We start from the raw sequence: 14,708 nt of genomic DNA, 5'->3' as shown, positions 1-14,708 counted from the left end.
TTTGGTTTAACAGCATCCTCAAGATGAGTGTGGAGTGGGCACTGGGTCATTGTCCCCAGGAAGGGATGCAGGAATCAAACAAAGGCTGTCCTGCATCATTGGACAAAGCCCTGGTCCACCCCACATGGAGTACCAGGTGTAGCTTTGGCCACCACACATGCAGAGGGATATTGCAGATCCAGAACCATCTAGAAAGAATGCCCTGTTATCTCCTTGCCTACCTCATCTCTAAGGAATTCTAGCCTAGAAGGAAGATGCTCTATGGAAGTAGGTAGTAGTTCTCAGTCTGAAGTGACAGGAAGTGTTACCAAATGATTTCCAAGGGGCTCTGAATATGTCTGCTGTAGAAATCCCATGCTGGGTCAGTGATGTTCTAAGTCTCACAACTCAGGACCCACTTCTGTGCGCTCACATCCCCTTCTGCCTGTTCTCCTGTTCTGTCTTGGAGAAAGCAGGCAGACAAGAGAGAAGGGCTTGACGGTCTCTGGAAAAAGTCAAGATCCTAATTATAGGCCCTGGATAAGGACATCGTCCAGCCTCAGACCCTTTTCTTCAACTTGGGTTTCCAACTCCTCCAGCTCCCCACAACAAGCACCCCTCTGAGGACAGGGATTGGAGAACAGATGCACAAAGTACACCTACTAATGGGTGCAACCAGCACCTGTGGGTGACGGACGGCCCGAAGGATGAAATGGTTTTATTTCAAGTGCTTGATGATCAGTCGTGCAGGGGCACAAAGGACCTCACTGGGGCTGTGGAGTGGGGACAAGGCCTGGGGCACTGTACCTAGGTAGCTGGGGTGAATGACGTAGAAACAACAACAGAAAGAAATAGAGGGCTTGGATCACCACAGTCCTAGGGAACAGGATTGACTGCCAGAGGCAAATTGGTTGAAATATTAACAACTATTATCGAGCTTTCCAATTTCGAAGGATTAAAGAGAAATACACACGAATTCTCCTTAGCACAAAGTCTCTATTCAGAGGCAGTCAGGACTCCCTGAGCAGACATTGCAACAACACAGGCATTAGAGGTGGAAGGGAGGCAGTTTCTCCTCCTACTCACCTACGCAGTTATCACAAAGGCTACAATGAGAGGCACGAGGGGGCCGGAAAATCTTGCAGGTGAAACAGTATTTAAGTTTCACGGTCTGGCCATTGATGATGACTTCTTTGGTTCTGGGAGGTGGGCGGTACCCCCCTGAACTGGTGCCATTGGCGATATCTGTAGAGAAGAGAAGAAAAGAGCACAAACCCTTATAATGATCCCTTAACCTCGGCAGGTTCCTGGCTTGTCTGGCGGCCGCCTCTGGGAGTGAGGCGACTACACGGGACGCCTCCGAACACCTGCACCATTTCTGGGAGCCCCCCTCATATCAGGTAGGCGAATGTGTGGGGGCGCGTGGTTGACTGGCTGTTTCATAAAGTGTGTCTCTGCCAGGGTTGGGGGGCCTGTGGCTGCGAAGTGGCCTGGACTCTCACCTTCCTCACAGATGAAGTGACCACGTGCCTGGACGCTGGTCAATGGGGAGTGAGCATCCCGGGCGCCTCCGCCCAGCCGTGGGACCTCATAGCGACCCACCGCGAGGGGGCGCCCCAGGCTACACCCTTGGACCTGTCCACCTGCCTTTAGGCTTACAGGAGCTAACAAACTCTATTGCTGTTAAGTTGCTTAAGTTTTTAGACTTTCCTTGCTACAGTTGTTGGTGTTGCCCTAATTAAAATGGTGGGTGATACTGACATCAGGAGACCGATGTCAATATTCTCTTGAAGGTGTACTTCAAATTCAGCTTAGACCCTCACTCTCCTTTGCTGGCTGGCATCTTCAAAAATGCCATTTAGGGATGGGGGTGCTATATTTTTATAATATACTTAAAAATGATTACCTATATATTTAAAAAACCATTTCTACATTTTTCTTATTGTTTGATGATTTTTTTTTTTTTTTTTGGTTTGGCCAGTATTTTATATATATATATTAGAACCAGTTCTTAAAACGTGAAACAGAATACAAATATGCATATATATTTCATATATATATTTACATTTTCATTTTATCCTATAGCCTGGCTTGCATTTCTTATTTCATATTGAAATCCCCTGATTTTAAAAATACCCTAGTGCACAGTCCCTGTCCCATACCAATTAAATCACAACCTCCCAGGGGATTCTAATATGCTGCAGGAGTGAGGACCCCTGACCTACAGAAAGATAAAGCATTTAGCTTTCTTTCTAGTCTAGACTCTTAACAGCCCTTTTCAGTTTGTCGAAAAGAGTCTGAGGCAGAATTTTTATCCAGTCAGGAACTGTAGGTGGAGAAGCAAAAGAATATCCCTGAGACTTTAAGTGAGACACCATAGGCTGAAGGAGATCCTGGCATCTGGGGGAAAGAATCCTTAAATTCTGGTGTCCTGGGCAACTGTTCATATGTGCCTTTCAAAATATATCTGATAAATTAAAGGTAGCAATTCATTTTGATTAGTAGGTCTTTCTAGGACACACTATCAGCTAGTGACAGTTGCATTATATTTTTGGTAAATTTCCAATGTGGTAGGAATGAGTCCCACCATCCTTTGGCAGTGACCCCACACTCCCTGCCAAACTCTTCCTTTAGGAGAGTGGTTCTCCGCCTTCCCAGGAATTATGTGGAAAACTGATATCCTGGTTCTACTCTCAGAGCTTCTGGGTTCGTTGGTGTGGGGCACAAGCTGGCATCAGGATTTCTCAAGGCTCACGGATTCTAATCTGCAGCCCAAATTGAGAACCATGCCTACTGGACCACAGAGTATGGTCCATGCAGCCCCAACATCAGCTGGGAGCTTGTCAGAATGCAGAATCTGAGACTCCACCCCAGAGTGACTGAATCAAGACCTACCTTTTACAAGATCCCTCAGTGATTCATGCACTTTAAAGTTTGAAAATGACAGCTCTAGGGCACCCATAAATACTCCCTAGTCCATACACTGTTCACACACACCCCTTACCCTCACAGTGCTCTTTTTATGTACTCCAGTACACTTGTATGATAAAGAGCTGAACTTAGAGAACACAGCTTCACTGAGATGACGGACCCACATCACAAACCACGCCCGACCACCCAAGCATTTCCAGGAGGAGAAGTTGGTGGTGTCTGGAGACAAGCACCTTCTGCCCTCCCCTCAGGGCTGCTGTCCCTCATGAGGAGAATCCACAACTCACATGTACCTTGACTTGGGGGGCCCCAACAGCTGTGCCTCTGTCCTGTAACCCTGGTCTTTTTTTAAGAGGTGTCCTGAAGACCTGCCGCTAGACCTTTAGCCTAACACTGTAGAATTTTTAAAAAATATCTCTGTGATCAGGAGAAAAGTTTGAGCTGCTCCCAGGCATTTACTATGCAGAGAAAATAAAAGTTCAACAAGAAGGTTGCAAGGAGATGAGGTAGACCCCATGGAGCATCTGAAGGAGGGTGATGCACCAGGAAAGGGCAGGAAAGTCACAAGAGGGGGAAGCCCCCACTTCACCTCTTGGCTGAGGACCAAGTCTTCTATTCAAATAAAAAAAACAGCCATGGGGCTAACCCAAGGCACCCTGGCCAAGCAGAACACCTTCACCTGGTATAGCCCCTCCTGCCTGCACCCTGGGTGGGTACCCTGCCAAATGGTGCTGAATTCAGCTGGCATCTGAAGAGGGACCAAGCTCCAAAAGCCTCTATCGGGAAGAGGGAGGCATCTTGACTGATTCCATGATAAAGAGAGAACAAAGGAAACTGCAGAGCTATGTACTTCTCTAGGCATAATGGTAAAAATAACTGGCTTTGAACATGTCAAGGATAAGGTCAGATCCCCATGAGTGCCAACTGGGTGCCACTTAGAACTAAATTAATAATAATGTGTGCCTTGCTAGTCTTATGATGTCAGCTGTGAAATCTACTGTACCTACTTAGCTCTTGCAAACGTGGGTAGAGAAATGAGAAAGCCAGATATAAATTAAAAAATAAATTTAATCCAGGTGATAAAATCTGGGTTAATCAGAAAAGCTTTAAAATTAAATTATCAAGGCAAACGTTTAAAAAGGCAGGAAAGAGAAACTTATCAACACTAGGACAACTACTAAAAATGTTCAACTGTGAGTAGCAATGACACGTAAAAGCGAGTATTTTCTAGTACTCCTATGTCAAACCCTACTGATCTTGCAGTTCCAAAGCACATTTTTGAAAAGAGCAAACCCTTGATCCAAAGTGAGCTGAGGGCTAGAATTCAACTGACGTGGTAAACTGAAGATCAAGGAAAAAAAAAAAACACCAAAAACCTTTGACTAAATATTTGGAGACCTCTTATATAAGGGAAATTGAAGAATCAGAAAAACTGGCTTTTAGGCTCAGTATGCCATTAAGTAACTGAAGGACCACAGAATTAAATCAAAATAAAACAAAACAAATATTAAGTACTTACTATAGACAAAATACCGATGCTCGATGCTGGAGAAGCCCCACAGCTGAGCATAACACAGATTTCGCATGGGGAGGCCTTTGGAAGAGGCTGGAGCCATTTGCGGGGCACAGCACATCCCCTGGCCACAGTCTTGCTGCCCCATTCCGGTCTATTCTGTTAGCAGCCTTCAGAATCAGCTTTGGAAATACAAGGCTCAGGAAGAAATCTGGCGCCTTTCCCGAGGTGCCCAGGATCTCCCGTGAAGCCACCTCTTCTCACCTTGGGCCCAACTTTAGGCTGAGCCTAGTTCAAACCACAGCAAACCACCTGCATCTCCCTGCACCAGGCAATGCTGTTTGCTAGTTCCAGGCATTTGCATGCCTGATGTTCTCTTGGCCGGAGATTTCCAGTCCTGCTGTCTACGTGGACAGTTTCTAACTTTGAAGATCCAGTTCAAGCTTCTCTTCTGAAAACACTTCCCCAGTGTTGTATTTAGTTCACGTATTTATCTGGCCAGTAGGATTTTACTGTGCTGGAGCTGGGGCGCAGCAGCCATAAAACCAACTTTGTCTCTGCCATGTGTCAGTTGTGAGCTGGAAGATTGGGTACCCATGTGTGGGTCTATCACAAAAATGTTTGATCCTAGAAACTCCCTGGGGACAGGGACCAGGCCTTAACTCCTGCATGTTCCCACTGTCCAGCACACAGTAGGTGCCCAAGAGATGCCTGCTGAATGGAATGGCCAGTTGTCCTGGCAGGCAAGGAGGAAAATGCTGGGTACGCGCTAGGCTGCTATGTACCCACACCTCCACGCCCACCTGGGTGCCGTGGCCTCCTTTCTTAAAGAGGTTATCCCTGGAGGGGTCTTTCACTGGCTGTTCCTCCCCTGGAACTTGTCCCTTAGCTGCTGCTAGTCCAGAAATTCAATTCACATTGTGCGTCAGAACCACTGGACAGGGCTGGGTAAACTGAGGTGCCTGCTTCCTTCCCAATCCTACAGTTTTCAATCATACCTGCATCCAGGACCAGAAGTGAATAATGGGGTTTTGACACCAAGGGCTTCAAATAGCCATGCTGGGATCAAAGTTTCTCTTCAGTTCTCATACTGACGTCAATGGCCGATCATTAAATCTTTCACTCATTGTGAACACATGCACTCGAGGCCTGTTTGGCCTGGCAAAAGGGCCAAGCAGAAGGTGGTGTTCCTCTCGAGTCCTCAATTATTCCGTTTTCTTGTCTTTGATGCTGCTGCTGTGTTAGCAGCAATTGTGCCTCTGCTTCTTAGGGCAGCTTTTTGTGGTTTAAATACAGCTACTGAAAAAGAATAATCTCAGTGTGCAACAGCTAATGGTTACATACACTAAAATTGGGTGGGTGGGGGAACCACTCGCACTTCCACAAGTTGATATGAGTCAGAATTTCTCCAAGGACATTTTTAAGATGCAAGCATTTTAAAAGAAAACAAACAAAAAAATGCTTGAAAGAGTCTTCTTTCAAAAAAAGATTTTTCCCCCTACATTGTGGGGAGTTGTTGGCACCAAGAAGAAAATAATAACAGCTCATCCCCCTAGTATTCGTCTCACAATCAGGTCTATGGGGTAAGAATTAGGGAACCAGGGACAAAGACAGGGCAGGTTGTTCACTGTGGGAACTCAGGGGCACAGAACTGCCTGTTGATTAAGTTGTTTCATTCAAAGAGCTGTTCTTTTGCCAGAGATTTTATGTAAGCTGTTTGTTAATATATGCCTGCAATTTCAAACCACTTTCCGAAAGATAAGTCATCTTTTCCCGAAGGAATAAGAGTATAGATTCATTTGCCTCCCCAACACCCTTATTTATTCTTGCCCCAAATTCAGCAACAAAAGAGTTGAGCTATATTTTGCCATATAAAATAATTGGGCTTCACTTTTTTAAATGCAAAAGGAAAAATCCCAGTTTACGGAAGATGCAGATTAAAATTCTTTTCCTTTACAGAAGGATTCAGAACAGTGGCCCTCCCTGCTGCATGTAAGTCTCACAGGCCATTAACCAGCTGACAGAGACTGCCAGAGTGGTAGGAGCCTCTCCTAATGGAAGTTTAGTCAGAATGAAGATAAAGGATCTCTGCATTGTGATTAAACTCAAAGAGAAAATGTGATTTGCTTTATCTGCAAGTCTTCATAACTACATCCATTGCATTTGCTGGAGGACAGCTGTTTGATGCTATCGACGTACAGCTGTTGGATCTAACAAATCTTAAATTTTCATGAGTCTCATTTCCTTAATGCTCTGCATTAAGACCTTGGAATAGCTGCTCCATCAAGGAAGATGGATTATTTTAAGAGCAATTTAACACAAACTATTAGCTTATGGTCTGTAAGCTTCCAAGCCCATAGGAAAATATTAACAATGATTAGATGTTAGACAAGTCAACTCTTATCATTTTAACTATTAGAAAGAAAAAGTGGAGCAAATTCTCATCTGTCTTCAGAGTCTGGTTAGGTTTTCACTCAAGAGAAGAACAATGTGAACAGTTTCTTACTAATATATTGGATGCAGAAGAAGTGACAGGACTTTTGTCTTTATAAATACTGATATAAAAAATGTATAGGAGGTTATATTCTGGAGCAGGTAGAAGGGAAAATCTGAGAGGATCGTATGGTAGCCCATGACAAACTCTGGGATCTGTCCTTGTAACTACTTGTTGAAGAGTGCTTTAAAAACTACTGATTTTTCTTTCTTTGCTTTGTATATATGTTATATTATACAATTAAAAAGATAAAAAAAAAACACCTTAGAACAGTTAAAAATTAGGTGCTGCTATTAAATGAGGTCTTTGCCTTGAGTTCGATACTTCTGCCAGGAAAACAAAACAAAAAAACCATATAGGAGGGTTCATGAAGGAGTGAGGCTACCCCAATTAAAGGCCTTACTATTTCAGTTAAGTTACTGAACTTATTATGTTCAGTTCCCTTCAACGAGGGAAACTGATGTCTGAGGGGCGGTGGCACATGGGTAGAATTTCCAAAGCCCGTGGTAGAGACATGGTGAGTTTCCTCTGCTAAGCAGGGCCCTTCCCAAGAAGAAGTGGAAAATGCCTGCAATCAGAAGGAAGAGAGCAAGGAAGACAGCAGGGAGAAGTCACAGGCAAGAGCATGTCTCACGTCTGAAGCAAAAACTGCACCTTTTAAGTACTGGAAAGGAGGCAGTACCTGGGGCCCTGTAAGCCTTTTCTAAATTGTTCGCTTGCTCAACACAGGTGAACATTTGGAGCTACACTAGTGGGCAACTGAGGCAAAGTCCTTGCCCTCAAGGACTCTCTGGGCAGGTGGATGAGAGAGTAGTAATTAACCAATCACACAGTGAAATCTGTACTCATTGTGTTGTGAGAGAAGATCACAGGGTATTTTGTTACAGAAGTGGAGAAGTCTGCCCTAGTGTGGGAGCTCTTCCTAGAAGACTAGCACTTGAAGCAGATCTGCCAAATGAGTGAGGAGAGAAGCCTCAGTAGAAAGTGAGTGTGAGTGTGTGTGAATGCACATGTGAGAGTGCCTGTGCAAGTACAGGTGTGTGTATGTGTATGAGTGTGGGAGGGTGTGAGTGTGTGCGTTGTGAATGTGTTCTGTGAATATCTGTGGGAGGATGTGTAGGAGAGTATGTGTGCACATGGGTGAGTATGTATGAATTCACTTTGTGAGCATGTGAGTGTATGCACAAGAGAGTGTATACATGTGTTAATGTGAGTGTATGTGTGTGTGAGTGCATGAGAATGTGAATGCGTTGTGTGAGAACATGAGTGTGGGAGAGTATATGACAGGGTATGAGTGCATGTAAGTGTGTGCATTCATGTATCAGTGCACATGAGTGTGCACATGTGTGAGTGTGTGTTGTATGAGCATGTGAGTGGGTGTGAAAGTGTTGTGAGAATGTGCACAAGTGTGAGCCCATGTGTGAGCATATGTGTATGTGTTGTGTGAGCATGTGTGTGGAAGAGTTGTGAGTGTATGCACATGTGTGAATACATGTGTGAGTGTGGATGAGGATGTGTGAGTGTGAAGGTATGTATATGTGTGTTTGAGTGTATGGATGTGTGCACATATGTGAGTGCACGTGTATGCATTTGTGCACATGTGAGGAAAGCTGGGAGCAAGGCATCTCCTGGAGAGGCAGCGGCTTGTGCAGTGGTCTCCAACAGGAGGAAACTGGAATGGGGCAGTGTGACTGGCCACAGCATGGGCGGGGGCATAAGGATACGGGTGCCAGGGACTATGCCAGGCAGGGTCTTTATTCATGCTGGGAGTTGGGCTTTAACCAGAGTAAAAAAGGAAACCCTGAGGGTAATTGTGTGATCAGGAAGGCCATAATAACCATCACTTTGGCCATTGTATCAAAGAGGATTGGAGGTGGGGAGCCAAGAGTAGATGTAGGGTCAGTTAGAAGGGATTTGGGATACAAGCTAGAGACAGCATTAACTTGAAACTGGATGATGCCAGCGGAGCAAAAGAAAAGTAGAAACATTCCAGAAAGAGTAAAAGAGTAAAGTCAGTTACTGATGGATGCAGAAAATAAGAGCAAGGCAGGTGAGCAGGGTGAGGCTGGGTCCCTGCATGTGCAGGTGGCGCTTGGAGGCCATCCCCTTAGGCAGGAGCGTTGGGATGGGGACTGGGTTTTGTGACGGTGCAATGGGGGAGTTGGGAGGGGTGAGTCACACACTTGCATTGGGAGTGCATACTCGGAATGGGGTCTCAGAGGAAGGGTCTGTCAGACCTTGAGACATTCCTCTGGGAGAAGGTGAGAAGGCCAAGGACTGAGCCTTGAGAAAGCCTGCACTGAAAAGCAAGGAGAGTCGGAGAGGTGAAAGGGAGGATAGAGATTTGCTGAGTGATTTACCCTTTGGCCAGATATGTCTGGAAAAACCTGAGTCCTATAGTTGCCTCTAGGAAATTTCCTTGAGCATTAGCATAGCAAAGATGCTGGGAAGCCAGCAGCAGAGAAAAGCCAGTAGACTTCTTGTTAACCAGGGTTCTCAAAATATGGCTGAGCAGGGATCTCATCCCTATCACCATGCTGGGGATGAAGAACTTTCTGTGCGGAACAGGAGTGGGAAGCACTGATGAAGGCGCGGTAGATGCCAGTGGGAATCAGGTCTCCTCAGGACAGAGGGGTGACGGCTGTATGGAAGAGCAGAAGCGGGATCCAGCAGGAAGATGCTGGATCCAGACAGAATACTGAGGCATAGCTTGGCCAGGCCTGGAGGTTGATGAGAGGGATTCAGCCCCATGCCCGGACGCTCAGAGCCAAGTGCATGCAAAGTGAAAAGGGCAAGCTGGCTGCCACCAGGAGAGGCCAGGAGGCTGTCTCCAATGGCACGGGAACAGGAGGCTATTCCAAGCACAAGCTTGGAGAGGGAGCCTTTATAGGGCCTGTGAGGGGCAGGGGTTGGAGGTCAGGAAACCTACTGCAAATTGCTGGCAGTGGGAGCTGGAAGGGGGGCCTGGGGCAAATCCCATATAAAGATCCATAGTCTGAATGCCCGTGCTGAAGGGGAACAGGTGTCACTGGGGCTCAAACCCATGCTAGTGGCCCTGTCTTCAGAACAAAGCAGGGTGCAAAAGCCTGCCCTGGGGAACATGGCTTATCTGTGAAATCCTCAGTAAGAGGTGCTGAATGGAACAAGAACAGTGAAAGCCCCAGTCTCATCTTTTTTTGCTACTCTGAAAAGTACCACGTATGAAAGAAGCCTTAAAAATATATAGATTCCTAGACCTTATTCTAGGGTCTAAGAATCTGTATTCTTATAAAAGCTCCCCATGTAAACCTAATGAAAAGAGAGGTTTGGGATCCATGGCAAACACTGTATGCATGTAATAGCTAAACCCTAAGGCTGAGTTTTATAATCATTAGCTGGAAAATCCTCCTAAGTGGTTTGCTAGGAACGGGGAAGCTAGAGAGAAAGCTCTAGGCCACTTACAAAGATGGTAATGTTACTCAAAGAGCTGACATTAATATTATCTAGTTCATTATGGAAAGACTGCCTAATAAATCAGCCCGGCTAGAGTTTTTAACTTTTTATTTTTGTTATCGATAGCAACATAATTTTTCATTCAAAGAAAATCTGATATAGAACCTCAGTCTACAAAATAGGCAAAAATGTAACAGCTCTGGTTAAATGGATGGGATCCTGCTCATCCCCTGCCCTGGCTCCACGGTGCAGAGTTTGAAAAATACCATGACAGAGAACAGCTATGGCCTAGAGTTGGTGCCAATTTTAGCTAAGAAAGGTCCTATTAAACGAAATTTCTTTAAAGGAGAGAACTTATTCAGGTATGTGTATTCTTATAAAGTTGAGGTGATAGTTATGAGTACAAATTTTCACTATGATTATGGAGTAGTAATCATCAATGTTCATTCTGCTACAAAATAATTCCATGAGTGTAAACCCAGATATTCCTTAGAATAGGCCCGAAAGCAGTTTAAGTTCCAGATCATAGGAACAAAGAATGGCATCCTTGAAGAGTGTGATTTTTTGACCCTGAGGAGAAAGTCTTAGTTTCCCCATATTTAAGCTCTGATAACCTCGCTTCCTGTAATCCAGGGCTTTGTAAGGAAAAACCTTGAGCTATCAGATGCCATGTTGTTCACAGCTTTCAAAGGCTCTTATTTGAGGGCCTGCTCCTGTAAGGCAATATATCTAGAGTAAGTAATGCAATTAAAGACAAAAGAAAAAGAAAGTGCTTAGTTTAACTGAATTAATCTAATACATGCTTATAGCAAAATGAAAATTAATGACCATCTCATTTTTTGCCATATTATGGCAAAAATGGATACCAAAGCCTTTCCTTTAAATGTAAGAGAAGGTGGCATTGTCCTTGTGAAATGTTAATTTCCCTCAAATTTCATCCAAGTCCTCTGAGCACATGCACAAAACTGTGGTAGTGTATTAGTATAAATCAATTCTGCTGATGGCCAAAATGAGAAATATTTGTGCATGTTTCTCTTCCATGAGACACAATTTCTGTATTGTCAGAAACTACTAAATACTGGACAATGATGGAGATGGATTTGGGTTGTTGGTTTTTGCATTGTTGGATAAGTTAAAAACTGGGTACTGGAAACCATACTATGGCAGTGCTGTGCTTTATTGTTATAATCAGAAAAATCTGTATGCTTTATTGAAGTTTGTGTGGCATTAATATAAGGGCATTAGCAAGACTCAGCCTATATCTCATTTTGTACAGTATTGATAAAAGATTTTATCTTCAGCACTGAGGAAAAGAGAATTAAAGATGCCAGCACAGACCTAGTGGATGCTATTTATAAACAACCATACTTAAAAGAAAGCAAGAAAGACCATGGATTAAGATTCTAAGTGCTCTTCTCTTTTGCCTCTAATCAACACAGATTGTTTAAAATGAATAAGTCATCAATAAAATGACTAGTTGTAAAGCTTTAAAAGCTTTTTAATATATAATATTAGCAACAACCAGTTGGAAATTATAACGGAGGTAATATTCCATTTACAACAGAAAATAATCACAAAACCCTATAATGAAGCCTAACAAAAACCTAAAGAAAAAAAAAATCCTAGTTTCCTTATGAAGAAAACTACAAAACAATACAGAGGTTTTAATGAGGAATTAAAAAACATGGAGAGGCATTTTATATCCTGGAATGGAGAGTCGGTATTTTAAGGATGTCGATTCTTTCCAAATTACTTTAGAAATCTATTATAATGCTAATCAAAATCCCACTAGAATTTTTGCAAAATATTTCTGAAGTTCATCTGGAAGAATAAACAAGGGAGAAAATTTGCAAAAGTAAAATAATGAGGGGAAATAATTGGCCCAGGAAAAAATGAAACAATGAGATAAAGTAAAAAAATCCCCAAACAGACCCAAATTGTGTAAGATATATTATTAGATAAGTACAGCAATTCAGATCAGTGGTCTGGGATAAACAGCTAATCATTTAAGGTGGGGCAGCCTCCTGCAGTTAGAGTTATACCTCAAACCATAGTCCAAAGGATATAAATGCAAAAAATAACCACATACAAGAACGAGGAAAAACTGCACAAATATTTAACAGATTTTGGGGGCTGAGGAAGTCCTTTCTAAACACATATGAAAAGCCAGCATTCATGAAGAAAAAAGGGACAGCTCTGATGGCATAAAATTAAAAAGAAAAAGCAGCAAAAATATGTAAGAAAACACCATAGCAATGTGAACAATAAAATAGAAAAAATATTTGTCACAGATCTGACAAAGGCTAATATCTCTAAAGAGCTCCTACAGATGAACAGGAAAAAGACAAATATTCCAATAAGAAAAAGGGCAAAAGAGATGAACAGGCATCTCACACACAAAGAAATGCAACTAGTCAGTAAATGTATAAAAGTTTGTGATTTGCCAAATTCAGATAAAGTCAAAGGTGAATTTTTTTTTCAATTTATTTATTAATTAAAAAATTAAGAAACAAAATAAAACATCAACATACATAATCAGTAATTCACAATATCATCACTTAGTTGCATATTCATCATTTCTTAGAACATTTGCATTAATTCAGAAAAAGAAATAAAAAGACAATAGAAAAAGAAATAAAACGAACACAGGAAAGAAAAAGATTATACCTACCATACCCCTTACCCCTTGCTTTCAACATTTGTTCCCCCTATTATTTATTTTTATTCCATATGTTCTACACTTCTGTTGATATAGTAGCTAAAAGGAGCATCAGACACAAGGTTTTCACAATCACACAGTCACATTGTGACAGCTATATCATTATTCAATCATCTTCAAGAAACATGGCTACTGGAACACAGCTCTACATTTTCAGGCAGTTTCCTCCAGCCTCTCCAATACATCTTGAATAACAAGATGATATCTACGTAATGCATAAGAATAACTTCCAGGATAACCTCTCGACTCTGTTTGGAATCTCTCAGCCACTGACACTTTGTCTCATTTCCCTCTTCCCGCTTTTGGTCGAGAAGGTTTTCTCAATCCCTTGATGCTAAGTCTCAGCTCATTCTAGGGTTTTTCTCAATTCCTTGATGCTGAGTCTCAGCACATTCCAAGATCTCTGTCCCACATTGCCAGGAAGGTCCACACCCCTGGGAGTCATGTCCCAAGCAGAGAAGGGGAGGGTGGTGAGACTGCTCGTTGTGTTGGCTGGAGAGAGAGGCCACATCTGAGCAACAAAAGAGGCTCTCTTGGGGGTGACTCTTAGGCCTAAATTTTAAGTAGACTTGATCTATCCTTTGTGGGGTTAAGTTTCATATGAACAAACCCCAAGACTGGGGGCTCTGCCTATAGCTTTGGTTGTCTATACTGCTTGTGAGAATATCAAGAATTCAACTTGGGGAAGTTGAATTTCTCCCCGTTCTCACCATTCTCCGAAGGGGGCTCTGCAGATACTTTTCCACTCACTGATCGAATCACTCTGGGATTCATCGGGGCATCACTCTGGACAAACCAGCAAAATCTCATGTCCTATCTGAGATTCCAACTACTTATGGCATTCAATCAAACTATCTACATAAATTATATTAGGAAATGCACTAGTCAAAATATAAATTTTGTAACAAATAAACATTTTTTGCTTTAGTTTCACACATAAGGTGACATTTTAAAATACTAATTACCATCTATTTTCAGCACCCTGCAATAATGACATTCCTTTGTTCTTCCTCATGCAAAAACATTCAAAGGTGAATTTTAAGTGATAATATTTGGTATTGGTGAGAGTAGTAAGAATAGGCATGGTCATGCACGTTTGGCAGGAATACAAATTAGTACAACCTTTGAGGGATAAATTGGCTATTGTATCTCCAAACCTTAAAAGCGGGCCATGGTGGCTCAGCAGGCAGAGTTCTCACCTGCTATGCCGGACACCCGGGTTCGATTCTCGGTGCCTACCCATTCGAAAAAAAAGTATATATCCTTTGGCCCAGCAAGAGTACTTTTAGGCAATTGACCTGAGGAAATATTCATGAAAACTGATTTCAATATTCTTTTACTAAGATAAATTTTAATGTTAATGAGAGGGGGCTGGTTAAAAAAATTGTGATATGATCACACAATGGCCTACCACCTACCCATTAAAGACAGAGTAGAATAACTCATAGAATATTAAGGAAAAAATCCGTTTCAAAATTGTAATGTACAAGTGATCCTATATTTATTTAAAATGTATTATGCAGAAAAAAAAATACTGGGAGGATATATCAAAATGTTAACCATGGTGTTTTAGTTTGTTAAAGCTGCCAGAATAAGAGATACCAGAAATGGAACTGCTTTTAAAAAGAGGAATTTATTAA

General features: G+C 42.6%; 1 protein-coding gene across 4 annotated transcripts in view; it reads right to left on the bottom strand.

Annotated features, from left to right (window-relative positions):
- The window catches only part of ZDHHC14 (zDHHC palmitoyltransferase 14), a 417,907-nt gene that overhangs the window by 124,762 nt on the left and 278,437 nt on the right, over positions 1-14,708 (bottom strand). For all 4 annotated transcript variants that reach the window (XM_077149346.1, XM_077149347.1, XM_077149344.1 and 1 more), the window contains one exon: positions 1,066-1,224. In XM_077149346.1, coding sequence (XP_077005461.1) covers positions 1,066-1,224 — 159 coding nt within the window. The remainder of the gene's footprint in view (positions 1-1,065; positions 1,225-14,708) is intronic.

This window comes from Tamandua tetradactyla, chromosome 2, assembly GCF_023851605.1.
Source record: "Tamandua tetradactyla isolate mTamTet1 chromosome 2, mTamTet1.pri, whole genome shotgun sequence".
NCBI classification, from domain to species: domain Eukaryota; kingdom Metazoa; phylum Chordata; class Mammalia; order Pilosa; family Myrmecophagidae; genus Tamandua; species Tamandua tetradactyla.
This window is presented reverse-complemented; position numbering and strand designations above follow the sequence as displayed.